Source organism: Odontesthes bonariensis, chromosome 8 (genome assembly GCF_027942865.1).
Source record: "Odontesthes bonariensis isolate fOdoBon6 chromosome 8, fOdoBon6.hap1, whole genome shotgun sequence".
Lineage (NCBI taxonomy): Eukaryota > Metazoa > Chordata > Actinopteri > Atheriniformes > Atherinopsidae > Odontesthes > Odontesthes bonariensis.
Window position 1 is genome coordinate 612153 of NC_134513.1, and position 23919 is coordinate 636071.

At 44.6% G+C, this 23919-nt stretch overlaps 1 protein-coding gene across 2 annotated transcripts in view; it reads right to left on the reverse strand.

Annotated features, from left to right (window-relative positions):
- The window catches only part of syn3 (synapsin III), a 166998-nt gene that overhangs the window by 141410 nt on the left and 1669 nt on the right, over positions 1–23919 (reverse strand). For both annotated transcript variants that reach the window (XM_075471260.1, XM_075471261.1), the window contains exon 2: positions 6280–6797. In XM_075471260.1, the coding sequence (XP_075327375.1) occupies positions 6280–6737 (458 nt within the window). In that variant the 5' untranslated portion in view covers positions 6738–6797. The remainder of the gene's footprint in view (positions 1–6279; positions 6798–23919) is intronic.

Consider the following 23919-nt stretch of genomic DNA (forward strand, 5'->3'; position numbering starts at 1 on the left):
TGAATGCTGCTTGAAAATCCCACTCCAGCAGTTCTTAATCCCCTTAAAACTTCTCATTTTGCCATGAAGACACCTTTAAAGTCTTAGAATACTTTGCTAGCCTGGTTAAAACTGGGTTCAAGGTTTCAGTGACTGTTTGTTGAGCTGAAATATCTGAGTAAAGCTGCCGCAGACGGGATAAGATCAATGTTGGTTCATGGAAATGCTTGAAAAGCACACCGCATGTGTTTAGACAGCGACTGCTGGAAGACTGCTGGACTCGTGTGGCTCAAAAAAACAAAAACAATCTCACATCTGGAGCCGGCACGGGACTCAGGGCCAATCTGATTTCTGGGCTTTGAGCTTTTATCTCAACTTTGTCATTTGAGCGAAGCAGCGGAGATCAGAAGAGCAAAACAAAACACATTTTCCCAATATTCAGAGATTATTCCCACGGTTTTTTAATGCTTCAGTCTCTGCCTGAGCCTCCGAAGAGGCCTCGACCAGACAGAGAAATAAGCTGCGTAGGAAAGGGCTCCGCTACCAACGAAGAAGAGATGGTGAGGACGAAGAGGAGCAGGATACCAACGAAGAAGAGATGGTGAGGAAGAAGAGGAGCAGAATACCAACAAAGAAGAGATGGTGAGGACGAAGAGGAGCAGGATACCAACAAAGAAGAGATGGTGAGGACGAAGAGGAGCAGAATACCAACGAAGAAGAGATGGTGATGAAGAAGAGGAGCAGAATACCAACAAAGAAGAGATGGTGAGGACGAAGAGGAGCAGAATACCAACGAAGAAGAGATGGTGAGGAAGAAGAGGAGCAGAATACCAACGAAGAAGAGATGGTGAGGAAGAAGAGGAGCAGAATACCAACGAAGAAGAGATGGTGAGGACGAAGAGGAGCAGGATACCAACGAAGAAGAGATGGTGAGGAAGATAAGGAGCAGAATACCAACGAAGAAGAGATGGTGAGGACGAAGAGGAGCAGAATACCAACGAAGAAGAGATGGTGAGGAAGAAGAGGAGCAGAATACCAACGAAGAAGAGATGGTGAGGAAGAAGAGGAGCAGAATACCAACGAAGAAGAGATGGTGAGGACGAAGAGGAGCAGGATACCAACGAAGAAGAGATGGTGAGGAAGATAAGGAGCAGAATACCAACGAAGAAGAGATGGTGAGGACGAAGAGGAGCAGAATACCAACGAAGAAGAGATGGTGAGGAAGAAGAGGAGCAGAATACCAACGAAGAAGAGATGGTGAGGACGAAGAGGAGCAGAATACCAACGAAGAAGAGATGGTGAGGAAGAAGAGGAGCAGAATACCAACGAAGAAGAGATGGTGAGGACGAAGAGGAGCAGAATACCAACGAAGAAGAGATGGTGAGGAAGAAGAGGAGCAGGATACCAACGAAGAAGAGATGGTGAGGAAGAAGAGGAGCAGGACACCAACAAAGAAGAGATGATGAGGACGAAGAGGAGCAGAATACCAACGAAGAAGAGATGGTGAGGAAGAAGAGGAGCAGAATACCAACGAAGAAGAGATGGTGAGGACGAAGAGGAGCAGAATACCAACAAAGAAGAGATGGTGAGGACGAAGAGGAGCAGAATACCAACGAAGAAGAGATGGTGATGAAGAAGAGGAGCAGAATACCAACAAAGAAGAGATGGTGAGGAAGAAGAGGAGCAGGATACCAACAAAGAAGAGATGGTGAGGAAGAAGAGGAGCAGGATACCAACGAAGAAGAGATGGTGAGGACGAAGAGGAGCAGAATACCAACAAAGAAGAGATGGTGAGGAAGAAGAGGAGCAGAATACCAACGAAGAAGAGATGGTGAGGAAGAAGAGGAGCAGGATACCAACGAAGAAGAGATGGTGAGGAAGAAGAGGAGCAGAATACCAACGAAGAAGAGATGGTGAGGAAGAAGAGGAGCAGGATACCAACGAAGAAGAGATGGTGAGGACGAAGAGGAGCAGAATACCAACAAAGAAGAGATGGTGAGGAAGAAGAGGAGCAGGATACCAACGAAGAAGAGATGGTGAGGAAGAAGAGGAGCAGAATACCAACGAAGAAGAGATGGTGAGGAAGAAGAGGAGCAGAATACCAACGAAGAAGAGATGGTGAGGAAGAAGAGGAGCAGGATACCAACGAAGAAGAGATGGTGAGGAAGAAGAGGAGCAGAATACCAACGAAGAAGAGATGGTGAGGAAGAAGAGGAGCAGGATACCAACGAAGAAGAGATGGTGAGGACGAAGAGGAGCAGAATACCAACGAAGAAGAGATGGTGAGGAAGAAGAGGAGCAGAATACCAACGAAGAAGAGATGGTGAGGAAGAAGAGGAGCAGAATACCAACGAAGAAGAGATGGTGTGGAAGAAGAGGAGCAGAATACCAACGAAGAAGAGATGGTGAGGACGAAGAGGAGCAGAATACCAACGAAGAAGAGATGGTGAGGAAGAAGAGGAGCAGAATACCAACGAAGAAGAGATGGTGTGGAAGAAGAGGAGCAGAATACCAACGAAGAAGAGATGGTGTGGAAGAAGAGGAGCAGAATACCAACGAAGAAGAGATGGTGAGGACGAAGAGGAGCAGAATACCAACGAAGAAGAGATGGTGAGGAAGAAGAGGAGCAGAATACCAACGAAGAAGAGATGGTGAGGACGAAGAGGAGCAGAATACCAACGAAGAAGAGATGGTGAGGACGAAGAGGAGCAGAATACCGACGAAGAAGAGATGGTGAAGAAGAAGAGGAGCAGAATACCAACGAAGAAGAGATGGTGAGGACGAAGAGGAGCAGAATACCAACGAAGAAGAGATGGTGAGGAAGAAGAGGAGCAGGATACCAACGAAGAAGAGATGGTGAGGACGAAGAGGAGCAGAATACCAACGAAGAAGAGATGGTGAGGAAGAAGAGGAGCAGAATACCAACGAAGAAGAGATGGTGAGGAAGAAGAGGAGCAGAATACCAACGAAGAAGAGATGGTGAGGAAGAAGAGGAGCAGAATACCAACGAAGAAGAGATGGTGAGGACGAAGAGGAGCAGAATACCAACGAAGAAGAGATGGTGAGGAAGAAGAGGAGCAGGATACCAACGAAGAAGAGATGGTGAGGACGAAGAGGAGCAGAATACCAACGAAGAAGAGATGGTGAGGAAGAAGAGGAGCAGAATACCAACGAAGAAGAGATGGTGAGGAAGAAGAGGAGCAGAATACCAACAAAGAAGAGATGGTGAGGAAGAAGAGGAGCAGGATACCAACGAAGAAGAGATGGTGAGGACGAAGAGGAGCAGAATACCAACAAAGAAGAGATGGTGAGGAAGAAGAGGAGCAGAATACCAACGAAGAAGAGATGGTGAGGAAGAAGAGGAGCAGGATACCAACGAAGAAGAGATGGTGATGAAGAAGAGGAGCAGAATACCAACGAAGAAGAGATGGTGAGGAAGAAGAGGAGCAGGATACCAACGAAGAAGAGATGGTGATGAAGAAGAGGAGCAGAATACCAACAAAGAAGAGATGGTGAGGACGAAGAGGAGCAGAATACCAACAAAGAAGAGATGGTGATGAAGAAGAGGAGCAGAATACCAACAAAGAAGAGATGGTGATGAAGAAGAGGAGCAGAATACCAACAAAGAAGAGATGGTGATGAAGAAGAGGAGCAGAATACCAACAAAGAAGAGATGGTGATGAAGAAGAGGAGCAGAATACCAACAAAGAAGAGATGGTGAGGAAGAAGAGGAGCAGAATACCAACGAAGAAGAGATGGTGAGGAAGAAGAGGAGCAGGATACCAACGAAGAAGAGATGGTGATGAAGAAGAGGAGCAGAATACCAACGAAGAAGAGATGGTGAGGAAGAAGAGGAGCAGGATACCAACGAAGAAGAGATGGTGATGAAGAAGAGGAGCAGAATACCAACAAAGAAGAGATGGTGAGGACGAAGAGGAGCAGAATACCAACAAAGAAGAGATGGTGATGAAGAAGAGGAGCAGAATACCAACAAAGAAGAGATGGTGATGAAGAAGAGGAGCAGAATACCAACAAAGAAGAGATGGTGATGAAGAAGAGGAGCAGAATACCAACAAAGAAGAGATGGTGATGAAGAAGAGGAGCAGAATACCAACAAAGAAGAGATGGTGAGGACGAAGAGGAGCAGAATACCAACAAAGAAGAGATGGTGAGGACGAAGAGGAGCAGAATACCAACGAAGAAGAGATGGTGAGGAAGAAGAGGAGCAGAATACCAACGAAGAAGAGATGGTGGACAAACAAAAAGGACAAACTGGAACAATTTTGCAGCAGTTTTCACACAACCCTCCAAACCAAAAAGAAATCTTCTTCTCCAGATCAGAGACTTAAAAAAGTTTTCCTCCCATAAGATCCGAGCTCAGGTGTTTTTATTCCTGATTTATTTCAGCCGGCTGCTCTCCGTCAGCAGCAGCAGAAGAAGAAGCATGTGACAGCATGAGGCTGTCACATGTCACCATCTGCTGGTCAAAGCTCTTCACTTCCACACTGAGACTTTACCCACAGGGAGCTGTGCTGCCACCTGCTGGTCAGCAGTGGAGCTACTACCAGTCAGGATAAAAATTTAACTATAAAACTGTGGCACTTTTAACCCAAAAACATGTGTTCATCTATGAATAAAACCTTCTGCTGTCGTTCAGCTGAATAAAACCTTCTGCTGTCGTTCAGCTGAATAAAACCTTCTGCTGTTTTCTCAGGACAGACACAGCAGGCCTGGATCATCCCTGACAACTCAAAGAGAAATGAGCTATTTAAGGAAGAGAAAGAGGAGCAGGATACCAACAAAGAAGGATACCAACAATTCAGTTATCAGTTTCAGAGCCTCACCTCATCATAGATTAACTCTGTGGATCAATTCCAAGGCTTTCCAACAGCTAATACCAGCTCCACTGAGGTCGATCTGCCAGCAAATGTCAGGCGGCAGATAACTGGTCATGAAATGGACGAGTGACTTATTGATCCGGTGAGACCAACAATGATAGACTGATCAACATGATCGACGGGGCGCCGCGTGTCTCCATTCGGAAATCGATCCGCCATGTGGAGTAAAAGGCAGCCGACACCGGCCTGTGTGTGGTTAGCCATCCTGCTATCATGCTAAGCTAACGCTCCACAGACAGACAGAAAGCAGTTTTATAAAGAACTATTTCTTCACTGTCAGGAGAAGCAGTGAAAGTACTGACCCCTCCCTTGAAATGAACTGGAAATACTTTCACAGTCTGTGGCTGTGTTCCAAACCGCATATTTCTCCTACTACTCATACTAACTTTCTGAGTTAGTATGCGAGTTTGAGTTAGCGAGAAGTTCCCGGATGCATACTAGATTCTCCTAAATGTTGGGTATGCATCATGAGGTTACTACTCATACTCAAACTACCCAAGATGCAACGTAACGTGACGTCGCCGATCGTCATTTCCTGTCAAAACGGCAGTTTCAAGCTAGCTACAACGAGGGTAGGTTCACTTCCTGTTCCAGAATATGTAGTATGTAGTATGTAATATGTAATATGTAGTATGTAGTTTGTAATATGTAGCATGTAGTATGTAATATGTAGCATGTAGTATGTAATATGTAATATGTAATATGTAGCATGTAGCATGTAGTATGTAATATGTAGTCTGTAATATGTAGTATGTAATATGTAGCATGTAGCATGTAGTATGTAATATGTAGTATGTAATATGTAGCATGTAGTATGTAGTATGTAATATGTAGTATGTAATATGTAGCATGTAGCATGTAATATGTAGCATGTAGTATGTAGCATGTAATATGTAGCATGTAATATGTAGTATGTAGTATGTAGCATGTAGTATGTAATATGTAGCATGTAGCATGTAGTATGTAATATGTAGCATGTAGTATGTAGTATGTAATATGTAGTATGTAATATGTAGCATGTAGCATGTAGTATGTAGCATTTAATATGTAGTATGTAATATGTAGCATGTAGCATGTAGCATGTAATATGTAATATGTAATATGTAATATGTAGTATGTAGTATGTAGCATGTAATATGTAATATGTAATATGTAGTATGTAGCATGTAGCATGTAGTATGTAGTATGTAGCATGTAGCATGTAATATGTAATATGTAATATGTAGCATGTAGCATGTAGCATGTAGTATGCAGTATGTAGTACGGGGTTTCAAACACAGCCCATGTCATTATCTGATGAGCCACAAACTCCAGAAGAAACAGAAGAGGAAAACAGTCCTCATCTCAGTGAAAGTACTATTTTTTGTTCCAAACATCAGCTGAAGCTGAGCCGCCCACTCACCAGTCGGTGTGCTGATCATCGATCACCAGCAGGATCTTGGGTTTGCGCACTACAGGCTTGGCCGGCGGGCCGCCTCCTGCCGCCTCGGCTGCCGCTGATTTAGCGTGTGCGGCGGCAGCCACGTTCTGGGCCATCTGTGCGCTCTTCACCACACTGGAGAAGGAGCTGAGGAAGCCTCCTGAACCGGCCGCCGAGCCCAAACCCGAGCCTGAACCCGAGCCTGAACCCGAGCCTGAACCTGAGCCTGAACCCGAGCCTGAACCTGAGCCCGAACCCTGGGTCTGGGTCTGGCTGGGGATGCTCGGGGGCTGCCTCCTCTCTGTGGCTGGGGAGGCGGGAGAGGAAGTGGAGGAGGTGGAGGAACCCGGAGGGGTCGGCCTCTGCAGATCCATCATGTAGCCGTTGGGCAGGTTGGCCACGAAGCTGCTGTCGGACAGGCGCCGGCGAAGGTAGTTCATGATGAGGGGCCGGAGGGTCCGTCAGGCCAGAGGAGGTGAGGGTGAAGCACAGCGGAAGTCCTGCAGAGACAGACAGAGAGAGACTGTTCACACCCACAAATCCTGTTTGTACAAAGGACAGAAACAGACTCAGTGGAAGCTCATTTCTCAGGAACAGTTTACCTGTTACAGCCAACAACTCTCCTAAAGGAAACGCTTAAAAACACAGAAACCACCAGCTGGATTTATCAAAGAGCAGCTGGAATAACCAAAGGAAGGCGGATATACTGGTGGACCAGACGCATTATTCTTAATTTACTGGAGGAAATGTAAGATAACTTTCTGAATAAAGAATTAAAACCAGTCAGATAATCTGATTAAAACTTTGGTCTCTGGAGCTCAGTCCTTCCAAATGGCAAATGGAAGCAGCTTAAGTTCTGACCTTAGAATCAGGACTGGAACCAACAGGAGAACATGATAAAACAGATAATAATGATAAAAAACATCCGATCCGGAGTGAGAAGAACCAGCTTAGAAAAACACTTGTGTTGGAGAGAAGAGCTGATCTGGAAATGTGTTGCATAAGAAGCAGGCAGGCAGGGTGGGACAGAAAACTGCTGGTGAAATAATTCAGTGGTGAGATTCACAGCTAATTTCCCTGTGAGGAGGGAGGATACGCTTATGTAAGGCAGAGGGGGAAACAGATCCGCTACAACTCCAAACAAAAACCTTTAAACCTAATTAGAACAGGCCTGCTCCCAGAAGAAGTGGAGCTGGGATGAGATGTAAGTGCATTTCTTATGACGCCGTCGTGTTTTAGGCGGATGTCTGCTGCTGAGCGCTGGTGGTTAAAGGCGGAGAAAGGTCGGAGGGAAAGGAAGTGGGCGAACATTAAATCATCCTGACGGGTTCATGTGGGTCAGCGGCGACCATCTTGAGGCTGACCGTCACAGACGGACCAACAGCTTCAGCCTCGCTGCAACGACCTGATCTGATTGGACGGACACGGAGCAGCCGGCAGAGAGGCTGGAAGTCTCATCTCTGCACCTGATAAGCTGCTCGGTGTCTGAGCCTGAAGCCATTAAACCCATAAAGATGCCTCTGCAGCATATCCAGGGGGAGGAACCCACAGAACTGTGATAATTGATGTTAAAGTTCTGCAATATCTGACCCAAAGGGAGCATATACAAGTTAAACAGAAGAGGTCCAAGAATGGACCCCTGGGGGACTCCACAAGTCATGGCCACTCACTCAGAAACATGGCTGATCAGATGAGGAACTGTTTCTGAAACCCTGCTCACCTGGACGTCCATTGGGTACGGCAGCTGCCACACCTGGGCTACAGGGGAAAATGGAAATGTTCATTTTTTTTATTTATTTATTTATTTAAATGAATTAATGGAATTACTCTGTGTCAATTTGTATTGATTATTCTATTATTTAATACATATAAATGAACTACAAATGAAATTCTGAACAACACAATCAATTGATCTAAGTATCATCTTCCCTTTTGAAATGTGGTATCCCCCCCCCCCCCCCCCTCCCACGAGATGACGGAGCCTGGAGGTCAAAGCTGATGTTATTAGCGGGATTTGTTGTTTGCTAATTAATGTAAAATATGAAAAGGAAGCAGAAAACTTTAGATTTATTTATCACCAATAAAGGGGTCCAATGTTGCCCCAGCGGCGGAGGAAGGAGGACCAGGGAGTGAAGGCGGGACTCAGGCTGTTAATGCTAATGCTAATGCTAACAGGGAGACGGAGACGAGTCCATTGTTATGTTAGCGGGGTGTGAGTGAGACTGCATTTGCACACAGATAAGCTACATAGCAGACTTTTGTGGTGATTATTGTATATTTATTGATTGATACTGAAGTCATGTGACTACAGTAACCTCGCCGTACCTTAGCTTTGGCTGAGTTGACGCCGCTGCCTGCTCACCTGGTGCCAAACATGGCTGATCAGATGAGGAACTGTTTCTGAAATCACTCCAGAACTCTGGTGCTTTAAAGAAGCTGATGGGGGATATCAGAGGTCCGTAAAGCTGAGCGGTAATCACAGGCTTCGCTGTGTAATGACGGGGGAGGGCAGGATAATAACCCCGCTGACGTGCAGCGTGACTTCAGCTATATTTAAAAGTGTCGTGAGTGATGAAGACGGCTGCAGCAGCTCCTTCCTGTTCCTGTGAATCTGTTAAATCTAACACTCTCAGGCTTCTCTGTGAGTTTACACACCAAAGCCTGACAGAACAGATCAGCCACGTCCACCATGGCTTCTTAATTACTCCTGTTACACATGCCCCGATGTTTCTACTCTTAGAGGAGTCCTGAGGTTACATGAAATGTGACACAGTGAGCTGTTATCAGTACATTAAAGGTACATGTGGTGTTTTAATTTGTCTTTACATGTGCGGACTGCTCAGAAGGTTCTGAAAACAGAGGCTCTGTGCACATATTCTAACAGAAGAGTTCAAATGTGTAGAAAAAAGAAAAAAAAACTAAAGTTTTATGTACCAAGACTTTATAAAAAGGTCTAAAAACTAACCTCACATGAACACACGACTCAGTCTCATTATTTATGGAACACAAACTGAGACTAAACACAGAAGCAAACACAGTCTTTCTCTAACTGTGCTGTCATGACCTTTAACCTTTAACCTGCTAACTGAGGCCTTTCTCACTGGAATCTCTGCCCAACTCAGATAGCTGGAACCAGCTTAAAGACACCAGCCTCTCCAGTGGCAGTGGAACGTGGCTTTATCCTTTACGTCAGTCTCAGGTAGGGCTGAACGATATGGACAACATTTCATTTCTATACGATATGACTGTGGGTTCAGTGAAAACTGAGCATTTTTCTGAAACATAATAAACATAATACAGAAGAAGGACGTCTGCAGACCTCGGGTCTTGAGTTGGAAGTCTGTTGTTATAAAATGTTAAACTGATGTAAGGTTCATCGTCCGGCTCGACCACAGGTTGTGGCAAAATGTTCAATTTCACGGAGCTCAGATTCAACATTCATTTCACATTCGTTGTAGATTTTTGGAATGGCCACTTGATTAAAATATGTTCGGGATGGTATTTTGTAACGTTTGTCCAGCGTCCGAACCATTTTCTGAAAGCCCTCTTTAGTGACGGCGTACACGGGCAGCATGTCTCGTCTTTGTGCCGGGTGGACGTCGACTCGTATGGCGTAACGCTACCGAACGCATCAGCGATCAAACTTTGCTTCACTTTGGATGGCTGAGAAGTCTCCGCCGTTTCCCTCATTGCAGTACAGTGAACCCTCGTTTTTCGCGGGGGTTACGTTCAGAAAAGAACCTGCGATAGGCGAAATCCGTGAAGTAGTAGCTTCTACCTTCCTTTAGCATGTCCAGAAGTTTAACTTTTTCTGCGATAGTTAGCATCTTCCTCTGCCTTTTGGGCCCGACCGCAAGTGCCCTTGTCGGTGCAGAACGTTTTGTCGACATTATGGGTTTTAGAGAAACTTGAAATTGCAAGAGAATTTGCAAACTTAAACTTGGCAAGCTGTTTTACGTACGTGTACGTATTAAACCGCAACGTTATTGACACACAGGTAGAGAAGAAGCGGCGAGACCGTGAAAGGTGAACCGCGTTATAGCGAGGGTTCACTGTACACTCTTCGTGCAGCGGTGGTGTTGTTTCAGGTGGTGGAACATTTCGTTGTGCTGCCTTACCTCGACCTGCACAACACCTCGCTCTGACTCACATCCTCTTTTCTGAATCCAAAATACCTCCAAATAATGGAGAATGACTTGTTTTTTCTAACTAAATCCGTCGAATGCCCAGATTCTGCACCGGCCTCATGTTTCTCTTTTTAATTTCCCCGCTGTGAATGTAGTTTGTGTGTCTCCGTCTGCCTCGGATGTTTGTCATTGGCTGGCTTCAGCTGTACATAAGGGCGTAAAAATGATGTTTGCGACTGCCTGAGCTTAGCCTGGGCGAAAGCCGACTGTTGACTCCGTCAAACAGTCTGCAAAAACCCAAGAGGAATCCGTTCCCATGGAGGGCGGGACCTTACTCAGCAACTTAAATTCATTGGAGTTCCCTTAACCAATCATAATGTTTAGAAATGACGTAGGTTATGCGCCGAGGTTCATGCTTACTCTCGCGAATCACGCTTCCCACATCCGCTTTCATTATACCGGTACCATTTGATAAATCAAACTTTTCCCAAAGCCAGTTGGAAGGAGAGCTACGACATCCTTGCCACTAACAAAATTGACGAGGCATTCCTCTTGCTCTCGTTTTAATTGTGTAATGCTCTCCAGAGTTGAGACAACTTCATGGATAGCTTCTAGCGTTCTTCCGTCGCCATGTTTATTTCCGCTGCGGTTGAACTACAATTATATGGACTACAATGGACTCCGCGTGTGAGTTCTGCGTCACCACTCGCAACTGTTTGCTGATTGGCAAAACACTGAGCGAACCGAGGTAGGGGGGTTGGGCCAGACTATGTGCGGAGCCAAAATCTTTGGGCGGAAGTACGTAGGATGGCGTCGCCAGGCTAGCCTGAGCTGCACATGCGGGGGAAATCTATATCGTGGATATCGTTGAAGTTGCGACATTAATATCTTGAATGTTCATATCTAGATATTGATACGATAACGAAATATCGTTCAGCCCTAGTCTCAGGGGTTGTCTCTGAGGGGTTGGGGGGGTAAGCAGTCAGAGTCGGGGGTTCGCTGGCTGGACTCAGGTCAGAGAGTGAAGTGAAACTGAGATTAAATGGAAAAGAGGTGGGGGGGCAGAGAAGCCAGCCCTGAGGCATTCTGGGGGATTATTAATAACCGTGTGGGACTCGCTGTTGGATTATCACGACAGTTACTATCTTTGAGTTTTACTGTCAGAACTCCTTGAATTCAGTGCTGTTGTCATGGTTACCGTAATTATTTCAATGCTCATTGGTCTCAGTCAGCCAGTCACTGTGTCAAACTGGAAAGATGTCTGACTTTAACACCCGTGGTCCCATAAAGACGCCTCCACATGTGCCTTATTTCTGCTGTTTGTGGAAACTGAAAAACAAGTTAGAAACACCTCAAATCTGTCAAACACACTTTCTCACATCCTTCTAAATGTCCTCGCCCTCTCCTGTTGTTCAAATCTGCCTCCAAAGAGTAACGACATCACCGTTTGGGTTCGGTCCAATGGCTCCGCCTCCTTCTGCTGGCTTTAAAATGATTGGCTGTTTCAGTTATAAACACACTGCTCTGGCCTATTAACTTTCCTTTATGTGCTTTTTTTACATTCATACAGTATTTTTATAGTTTAGACTCAGGAATCGGCTAACATCATGCTAACATGCTAAGTTAGCAAGATAGACGCTATGACTTAGCATCAATTTGACTCGTAGCATTTCACACCATTTGACTCATTCTGCAGTAAAGTGTTGAATTTTGAAGGTTTAACTACTTCTGAGGCGGTTTGTGAAGCTCCATCTCTGAATAGTAGCATGAATAAAATGGTTTACCGGCTGCTGTTTTCACTTCTCGTTCATCCCAGGTTTTATTGCCACCTGATACAACGTCCTCTGCAGAAGCAGCAACGGCTGAGCTTCAGCGTCATCTCTTTGCCTTTCCTTTAACCCGACATGCAGAGCAGTCGCCCACCAGAGGAACACAAGAACAACCTTTCAGGGAACACTGATGTCAAGGTTACGGCCTGTCATATGCCAAAATGTTGCTACTAATGGTCTATTTATTGTCACCATGCACCAATCAGCCATAAGTTTGTGACCCCCCACCGTTACTAAGCAGGTCCCCATTTTTCCAATAAAAACACCCATCGAGGCAGGAACTCCACTTCCCACTTGACGGTATCTGGGACTCAGATTCTTTAAGTCCTGCAGCTAATCTTTACGGGACTGAAACCTAAAGAATGTGACGGCTCTCAATAGTTAGGCTCCTGTTGGGAATCACTGCATCAATTCTCCCTAAAAACCGTCCAATCTTATATGTCTAAGGATCAGTAATAAATGAACTTCATCATGACCAACGTTACAGCTGCAGATGATTGTGTGAACCAACACTTACCTCCAGTTTTGATTTCACAACTGGAATTTCTTCTTCTCTTTGATTTGTTTTATTTTATTTTACTTTCTACATACCCACAGTGTTTGTTTTGTATAATTTTATTTTATTTTCTAAATACCCAAGGTGTTTGTTTTGTTTTTACTTTATTTTTTTAATTTATTCTTACTTCTACTCTTTATGCTGGATGTGCCCTCACATTGCTGTTGATATGGAAAATTCAATAAAAATATTTTTGAAAGAAAGGAATTTCTGCTTCTCCTGCTGTTAAAGTGTTCAAATAAATTCTAACAAACTTCTTAGAAAGGAATAATTGTAAAGAGTTGTACTACATTATGCCCCCTGCTGTTGGTGAACAAACCCTCTGAGTCTGGTGGCTGTAACTGAGTTGCTGTGTTGTGTTGAAGCCGTCTGCTTATCTTAATGAGCCGGTGAGAAAGACACTATTAGGCTCGGGCTGTTAATTTCATTGCACCAAAATGCGAACATGATGTGCTGCTTCCACTCTGAACTGACTCGACACGCATGTTCAAACTGAACGAGACATACTAAGACGTAACGTTTAGGGCTGCTGGTCGGTTTGAAATCCATAAACCAGGAGGTTAAGACGTTATCTGAGAGCAGCCAACAGCAGAGAAAGTCATGGTTTAAAAAAAAAATTAAATAAATAAATAAAAATAAATTAATAAATTAAAAAAATAAAATTTTAAAAAATAAATAAATGAGCAAATAAATAAAATTTTAAAAATTAAAAATTAAACAATTAAACAATTTAAAAAAAACAAAACATTTTTTTAAAAGGATGTCATGGTTTAAAACAATATATAAAAAAATAAAGGAATAAATAAAAATAACTAAATTAATAAATTAAAAAAAATATTTAAAAATTAAAAAATAAAATAGAATAAAAAAATAAATAAAAAAAATTGAACAAAAAAAGAAAGTCATGGTTGGACTGCAGAGGCAGAATGGGCTCAGTGTGAGCTGAGAGAGTTTCTGCTGGTGTCACCGCTCAGTCACCTCACTGCAGGCGCCACATTCGTTCCCATCCAGACCATAAAGCCAGAGGCAAACACTCCTCTCTGCCAACAGGCACTGCAGCAATTAGACAGCTTCACTAGAGACAACCTCAACAGACCCTCTGACTAAAGCTGAAAACTTCTCCAAGCTCCAGAAAGACAACAGATGAATATATGACAGAACAAACATCTGTTGAAGGAGGCAAACAGTAAATGTTTCCATTGGACTGAAGCTCAGTGAAATCATCCTGCCCCCCAGCTGCGTCAACTCAGCCAAAGCTAAGGTACGGCAAGCTCACTATAGTCACATGACTTCAGTATAAATCAAAAAATATACAATAATCACCACAAAAGTCTGCTATGTAGCTTATCTGTGTGCAAATGCAGTCTCACTAACATAGCAACTAACATAACAATGGACTTGTCTCCGTCTCCCTGTTAGCATTAGCATTAGCATTAGCGGCCTGAATCCCGCCTTCACTACCTGGTCCTCCGCCGCTGGGGCAACATTGGACCCATTTTGGTGATGAATAAATCTAAAGTTTTCTGCTTCCTTTTCATATTTTACACAAACAAAAATCCCGCTACTAACATCAGCTTTGACCTCCAGGCTCCGTCATCTCGTGGGAGGAGGGGGGGGGGCTGGGAGATACCACATTTCAAAAGGGGAGATGATACTTAGATCAACTGATTGTGTTGTTCAGAATTTCATTTGTAGTTAAGTTATATGTATTAAATAATAGAATAATCAATACAAATTGACACAGAAAAAAAAAAAAAAAAAAAAAAAAAAACGAATTTCCATTTTCCCCTGGAGCCCAGGGGTGGCAGCTGCCGTACCCAATTGACGCCCATGCTGCCCCCCCATTACCACAGCCTGTTTCTGTGCTGTAGCCGTATCCCTGCACAAAGTGGTCCATGTCTGCATGAAGCCTGGTGGGCGTTGAACAAAAGCAAGGACAAAAAGGTCGCCGTTATTTTGCAATTCATCGTTTCCCTTGAAAAGCGGCATCATTAGTGGCTGCGCCGGCCTCCTGCTGGGGAGCATCTGTTGGGAGATGAACTCGTGTCTGCCTCCTGATGGGGCCATTAATATTTCATGGGTTGGTTTAGTCCTTTGGCGTCATCACCAATCGATATTCAGAGGATTGTGTAACTTAAGCGACTGAGTTCATGGCTGACATGAGGGGCCATTATTCAGCTCATAAACACATTAAACACAGATTTAAAGATTTAAAGGCATCAAGGCCTGCAAGAACACAGAAAAACTGAATAAAATGGTGTAGCGGGAGGGTATATTCAGCTCTATAGGTGTAGCAGGAGGGTACGTTCGGCTCTATAGGTGTAGCAGGAGGATACATTCAGCTCTATAGGTGTAGCAGGAGGGTACGTTCAGCTCTATAGGTGTAGCAGGAGGGTATGTTCAGCTCTATAGGTGTAGCAGGAGGGTATGTTCGGCTCTATAGGTGTAGCAGGAGGATACATTCAGCTCTATAGGTGTAGCAGGAGGGTATGTTCAGCTCTATAGGTGTAGCAGGAGGGTATGTTCGGCTCTATAGGTGTAGCAGGAGGATACATTCAGCTCTATAGGTGTAGCAGGAGGATACGTTCGGCTCTATAGGTGTAGCAGGAGGGTATGTTCAGCTCTATAGGTGTAGCAGGAGGATACGTTCAGCTCTATAGGTGTAGCAGGAGGATACGTTCGGCTCTATAGGTGTAGCAGGAGGGTATAGTCAGCTCTATAGGTGTAGCAGGAGGGTACGTTCAGCTCTATAGGTGTAGCAGGAGGGTATGTTCAGCTCTATAGGTGTAGCAGGAGGATACGTTCAGCTCTATAGGTGTAGCAGGAGGGTATGATCAGCTCTATAGGTGTAGCAGGAGGATACGTTCAGCTCTATAGGTGTAGCAGGAGGGTATGTTCAGCTCTATAGGTGTAGCGGGAGGGTACATTCAGCTCTATAGGTGTAGCAGGAGGGTACGTTCGGCTCTATAGGTGTAGCAGGAGGGTATATTCAGCTCTATAGGTGTAGCAGGAGGGTACGTTCGGCTCTATAGGTGTAGCAGGAGGATACATTCAGCTCTATAGGTGTAGCAGGAGGGTACGTTCAGCTCTATAGGTGTAGCAGGAGGGTATGTTCAGCTCTATAGGTGTAGCAGGAGGATACGTTCGGCTCTATAGGTGTAGCAGGAGGGTATGTTCAGCTCTATAGGTGTAGCAGGAGGGTACGATCAGCTCTATAGGTGTAGCAGGAGGGTACATTCAGCTCTATAGGTGTAGCAGGAGGGTACGTTCGGCTCTATAGGTGTAGCGGGAGGGTACATTCAGCTCTATAGGTGTAGCAGGAGGGTACGTTCGGCTCTATAGGTGTAGCAGGAGGGTATATTCAGCTCTATAGGTGTAGCAGGAGGGTACGTTCAGCTCTATAGGTGTAGCAGGAGGGTACGTTCAGCTCTATAGGTGTAGCAGGAGGGTACGTTCAGCTCTATAGGTGTAGCAGGAGGATACGTTCAGCTCTATAGGTGTAGCAGGAGGATACGTTCAGCTCTATAGGTGTAGCAGGAGGGTATGTTCAGCTCTATAGGTGTAGCAGGAGGGTACGTTCGGCTCTATAGGTGTAGCAGGAGGGTATATTCAGCTCTATAGGTGTAGCAGGAGGGTACGTTCGGCTCTATAGGTGTAGCAGGAGGGTATATTCAGCTCTATAGGTGTAGCGGGAGGGTATGTTCAGCTCTATAGGTGTAGCGGGAGGGTACGTTCGGCTCTATAGGTGTAGCAGGAGGGTACGTTCGGCTCTATAGGTGTAGCAGGAGGGTACGTTCGGCTCTATAGGTGTAGCAGGAGGGTATGTTCAGCTCTATAGGTGTAGCAGGAGGGTACGTTCGGCTCTATAGGTGTAGCAGGAGGGTATGTTCAGCTCTATAGGTGTAGCAGGAGGGTACATTCAGCTCTATAGGTGTAGCAGGAGGGTACATTCAGCTCTATAGGTGTAGCAGGAGGGTACGTTCGGCTCTATAGGTGTAGCAGGAGGGTATGTTCAGCTCTATAGGTGTAGCAGGAGGGTACATTCAGCTCTATAGGTGTAGCAGGAGGGTACGTTCGGCTCTATAGGTGTAGCAGGAGGGTATATTCAGCTCTATAGGTGTAGCAGGAGGGTACGTTCGGCTCTATAGGTGTAGCAGGAGGGTATATTCAGCTCTATAGGTGTAGCGGGAGGGTATGTTCAGCTCTATAGGTGTAGCGGGAGGGTACGTTCGGCTCTATAGGTGTAGCAGGAGGGTACGTTCGGCTCTATAGGTGTAGCAGGAGGGTACGTTCGGCTCTATAGGTGTAGCAGGAGGGTATGTTCAGCTCTATAGGTGTAGCAGGAGGGTACGTTCGGCTCTATAGGTGTAGCAGGAGGGTATGTTCAGCTCTATAGGTGTAGCAGGAGGGTACGTTCGGCTCTATAGGTGTAGCAGGAGGGTACATTCAGCTCTATAGGTGTAGCAGGAGGGTACGTTCGGCTCTATAGGTGTAGCAGGAGGGTATGTTCAGCTCTATAGGTGTAGCAGGAGGGTACATTCAGCTCTATAGGTGTAGCAGGAGGATACATTCAGCTCTATAGGTGTAGCGGGAGGGTACGTTCGGCTCTATAGGTGTAGCGGGAGGGTACGTTCGGCTCTATAGGTGTAGCGGGAGGGTACGTTCAGCTCTATAGGTGTAGCAGGAGGGTACGTTCAGCTCTATAGGTGTAGCAGGAGGGTACATTCAGCTCTATAGGTGTAGCAGGAGGGTACGTTCGGCTCTATAGGTGTAGCAGGAGGGTACGTTCGGCTCTATAGGTGTAGTTAAATAAAAACAAAGGGATGTTGGAGATATTTTAGCCACATGGTCGGAAACAAAACTTTCTCAGAGTTTCTCAGAATTACTGAATACAAATTATTCAGTAATTTCAATTAAGGATCCATTGATTCTCATTTAACTTCATCTGAAAACATTTGGATTACTTTAACATTAAACAACTTTCTACCTCCTGTGTGTTTCCTACATGTCAATCAAAGGCTAAACTTACACATTTCAGAGATGCAACCAAACAATGACAAACGTATCCATGACAATGTGCCGCTTCTGATGGAATTACAGAGTTCACCATCATTCCACAGAGTTCACCCCTCATTCCACAGAGTTCACCATCATTCCACAGAGTTCAACCATCATTCCACAGAGTTCAACCATCATTCCACAGAGTTCACCATCATTCCACAGAGTTCACCATCATTCCACAGAGTTCACCATCATTCCACAGAGTTCACCATCATTCCACAGAGTTCACCATCATTCCACAGAGTTCAACCATCATTCCACAGAGTTCACCATCATTCCACAGAGTTCACCATCATTCCACAGAGTTCAACCATCATTCCACAGAGTTCAACCATCATTCCACAGAGTTCATTCCACAGAGTTCACCATCATTCCACAGAGTTCAACCATCATTCCACAGAGTTCATTCCACAGAGTTCACCATCATTCCACAGAGTTCAACCATCATTCCACAGAGTTCATTCCACAGAGTTCATTCCACAGAGTTCATTCCACAGAGTTCACCATCATTCCACAGAGTTCACCATCATTCCACAGAGTTCACCATCATTCCACAGAGTTCACCATCATTCTACAGAGTTCACCATCATTCCACAGAGTTCACCATCATTCCACAGAGTTCAACCATCATTCCACAGAGTTCACCCATCATTCCACAGAGTTCACCCATCATTCCACAGAGTTCAACCATCATTCCACAGAGTTCCCCATCATTCCACAGAGTTCAACCATCATTCCACAGAGTTCATTCCACAGAGTTCACCATCATTCCACAGAGTTCACCATCATTCCACAGAGTTCACCATCATTCCACAGAGTTCACCATCATTCCACAGAGTTCAACCATCATTCCACAGAGTTCAACCATCATTCCACACTGTTCAACCATCATTCCACAGAGTTCACCATCATTCCACACTGTTCAACCATCATTCCACAGAGTTCACCATCATTCCACACTGTTCAACCATCATTCCACAGAGTTCACCATCATTCCACAGAGTTCAACCATCATTCCACAGAGTTCAACCATCATTCTACAGAGTTCACCATCATTCCACAGAGTTCACCATCATTCCACAGAGTTCACCATCATTCCACAGAGTTCAACCATCATTCCACAGAGTTCAACCATCATTCCACAGAGTTCACCATCATTCCACAGAGTTCAACCATCATTCCACAGAGTTCATTCCACAGAGTTCACCATCATTCCACAGAGTTCAACCATCATTCCACAGAGTTCATTCCACAGAGTTCACCATCATTCCACAGAGTTCAACCATCATTCCACAGAGTTCACCATCATTCCACAGAGTTCACCATCATTCTACAGAGTTCACCATCATTCCACAGAGTTCACCATCATTCCACAGAGTTCAACCATCATTCTACAGAGTTCACCATCATTCCACAGAGTTCACCATCATTCCACAGAGTTCACCATCATTCCACAGAGTTCAACCATCATTCCACAGAGTTCAACCATCATTCCACAGAGTTCACCATCATTCCACAGAGTTCAACCATCATTCCACAGAGTTCATTCCACAGAGTTCACCATCATTCCACAGAGTTCAACCATCATTCCACAGAGTTCATTCCACAGAGTTCACCATCATTCCACAGAGTTCAACCATCATTCCACAGAGTTCACCATCATTCCACAGAGTTCACCATCATTCCACAGAGTTCACCATCATTCCACAGAGTTCACCATCATTCCACAGAGTTCACCATCATTCTACAGAGTTCACCATCATTCCACAGAGTTCACCATCATTCCACAGAGTTCAACCATCATTCCACAGAGTTCACCATCATTCCACAGAGTTCACCCATCATTCCACAGAGTTCAACCATCATTCCACAGAGTTCAACATCATTCCACAGAGTTCCCCATCATTCCACAGAGTTCAACCATCATTCCACAGAGTTCATTCCACAGAGTTCACCATCATTCCACAGAGTTCACCATCATTCCACAGAGTTCACCATCATTCCACAGAGTTCACCATCATTCCACAGAGTTCAACCATCATTCCACAGAGTTCAACCATCATTCCACACTGTTCAACCATCATTCCACAGAGTTCACCATCATTCCACACTGTTCAACCATCATTCCACAGAGTTCACCATCATTCCACACTGTTCAACCATCATTCCACAGAGTTCACCATCATTCCACAGAGTTCAACCATCATTCCACAGAGTTCAACCATCATTCTACAGAGTTCACCATCATTCCACAGAGTTCACCATCATTCCACAGAGTTCACCATCATTCCACAGAGTTCAACCATCATTCCACAGAGTTCAACCATCATTCCACAGAGTTCACCATCATTCCACAGAGTTCAACCATCATTCCACAGAGTTCATTCCACAGAGTTCACCATCATTCCACAGAGTTCAACCATCATTCCACAGAGTTCATTCCACAGAGTTCACCATCATTCCACAGAGTTCAACCATCATTCCACAGAGTTCACCATCATTCCACAGAGTTCACCATCATTCTACAGAGTTCACCATCATTCCACAGAGTTCACCATCATTCCACAGAGTTCAACCATCATTCCACAGAGTTCACCATCATTCCACAGAGTTCACCCATCATTCCACAGAGTTCACCATCATTCCACAGAGTTCAACCATCATTCCACAGAGTTCACCATCATTCCACAGAGTTCAACCATCATTCCACAGAGTTCAACCATCATTCCACAGAGTTCAACATCATTCCACAGAGTTCCCCATCATTCCACAGAGTTCACCATCATTCCACAGAGTTCATTCCACAGAGTTCACCATCATTCCACAGAGTTCACCATCATTCCACAGAGTTCAACATCATTCCACAGAGTTCACCATCATTCCACAGAGTTCACCATCATTCCACAGAGTTCAACCATCATTCCACAGAGTTCAACCATCATTCCACAGAGTTCACCATCATTCCACAGAGTTCAACCATCATTCCACAGAGTTCAACCATCATTCCACAGAGTTCAACCATCATTCCACACTGTTCAACCATCATTCCACAGAGTTCACCATCATTCCACAGAGTTCATTCCACAGAGTTCACCATCATTCCACACTGTTCAACCATCATTCCACAGAGTTCACCATCATTCCACACTGTTCAACCATCATTCCACAGAGTTCACCATCATTCCACAGAGTTCACCATCATTCCACAGAGTTCAACCATCATTCCACAGAGTTCAACCATCATTCTACAGAGTTCACCATCATTCCACAGAGTTCACCATCATTCCACAGAGTTCACCATCATTCCACAGAGTTCACCATCATTCCACAGAGTTCAACCATCATTCCACAGAGTTCACCATCATTCTACAGAGTTCACCATCATTCCACAGAGTTCACATCATTCCACAGAGTTCAACCATCATTCCACAGAGTTCATTCCACAGAGTTCACCATCATTCCACAGAGTTCCCCATCATTCCACAGAGTTCAACCATCATTCCACAGAGTTCACCATCATTCCACAGAGTTCAACCATCATTCTACAGAGTTCACCATCATTCCACAGAGTTCACCATCATTCCACAGAGTTCACCATCATTCCACACTGTTCAACCATCATTCCACAGAGTTCACCATCATTCCACAGAGTTCAACATCATTCCACAGAGTTCACCATCATTCCACAGAGTTCACCATCATTCCACAGAGTTCAACCATCATTCCACAGAGTTCACCATCATTCCACAGAGTTCACCATCATTCTACAGAGTTCACCATCATTCCACAGAGTTCACCATCATTCCACAGAGTTCACCAATCATTCCACAGAGTTCAACCATCATTCCACAGAGTTCAACCATCATTCCACAGAGTTCACCATCATTCTACAGAGTTCACCATCATTCCACAGAGTTCAACCATCATTCCACAGAGTTCAACCATCATTCCACAGAGTTCAACATCATTCCACAGAGTTCAACCATCATTCCACAGAGTTCATTCCACAGAGTTCACCATCATTCCACAGAGTTCAACATCATTCCACAGAGTTCACCATCATTCTACAGAGTTCAACATCATTCCACAGAGTTCAACCATCATTCCACAGAGTTCAACATCATTCCACAGAGTTCAACCATCATTCCACAGAGTTCAACATCATTCCACAGAGTTCAACCATCATTCCACAGAGTTCACCATCATTCCACAGAGTTCAACATCATTCCACAGAGTTCAACCATCATTCCACAGAGTTCACCATCATTCCACAGAGTTCAACATCATTCCACAGAGTTCAACATCATTCCACAGAGTTCAACCATCATTCCACAGAGTTCAACCATCATTCCACAGAGTTCACCATCATTCCACAGAGTTCACCATCATTCCACAGAGTTCACCATCATTCCACAGAGTTCACCATCATTCCACAGAGTTCAACCATCATTCCACAGAGTTCACCATCATTCCACAGAGTTCACCATCATTCCACAGAGTTCATTCCACAGAGTTCAACCATCATTCCACAGAGTTCAACCATCATTCCACAGAGTTCAACATCATTCCACAGAGTTCAACCATCATTCCACAGAGTTCATTCCACAGAGTTCACCATCATTCCACAGAGTTCAACATCATTCCACAGAGTTCAACCATCATTCCACAGAGTTCAACCATCATTCCACAGAGTTCACCATCATTCCACAGAGTTCATTCCACAGAGTTCAACCATCATTCCACAGAGTTCAACCATCATTCCACAGAGTTCAACATCATTCCACAGAGTTCAACCATCATTCCACAGAGTTCATTCCACAGAGTTCACCATCATTCCACAGAGTTCACCATCATTCCACAGAGTTCAACATCATTCCACAGAGTTCAACCATCATTCCACAGAGTTCAACATCATTCCACAGAGTTCAACCATCATTCCACAGAGTTCAACCATCATTCCACAGAGTTCAACCATCATTCCACAGAGTTCACCATCATTCCACAGAGTTCACCATCATTCCACAGAGTTCACCCATCATTCCACAGAGTTCAACATCATTCCACAGAGTTCAACCATCATTCCACAGAGTTCAACCATCATTCCACAGAGTTCACCATCATTCCACAGAGTTCACCATCATTCCACAGAGTTCACCATCATTCCACAGAGTTCAACCATCATTCCACAGAGTTCACCATCATTCCACAGAGTTCACCATCATTCCACAGAGTTCAACATCATTCCACAGAGTTCAACCATCATTCCACAGAGTTCAACCATCATTCCACAGAGTTCAACCATCATTCCACAGAGTTCACCATCATTCCACAGAGTTCACCATCATTCCACAGAGTTCACCATCATTCCACAGAGTTCAACATCATTCCACAGAGTTCAACCATCATTCCACAGAGTTCACCATCATTCCACAGAGTTCATTCCACAGAGTTCACCATCATTCCACAGAGTTCATTCCACAGAGTTCACCATCATTCCACAGAGTTCACCATCATTCCACAGAGTTCACCATCATTCCACAGAGGGACGGAGGGACTTTGTTCCTTCTCTGTTCCCTCAGTAGTCGTACTTCATGAGGCTCTGAGGCAGGGCTGCACAATATATCGAATTTTAATCACGATAACGATATTGGCTTCCTGCGATCGAGCGATATTTAAAATGCGTCATTCCGTCCATAGAACGCTCCGTATTAAAGATCCTCTGCTTTAACCCTCTCTGGTGTTTTTTTAAAGCCACTGTCTGATCACATGCCTCCATGAGCCAATCAGAGCTGCTCCCTGCACCGCGCAGTTTAGTTTCTAGATGTAGACACTAGTTACAGAGCACAAAGCAACGCGGCGAACACACCACAGCCGGCAGCAGTCGCTCTTATGAGCTATAAACAATCTGAAGGCCAGACGCTACAGGTGAATAGGGTAATGTTTTAAAATAACAGATAACACCATGAAACCTCCTCAGTTGATTACTTATACAAGTATGAAAAAAAAATGTATTACAAGTTTTAGAAATTTGTATGTTTAATTATGCAAA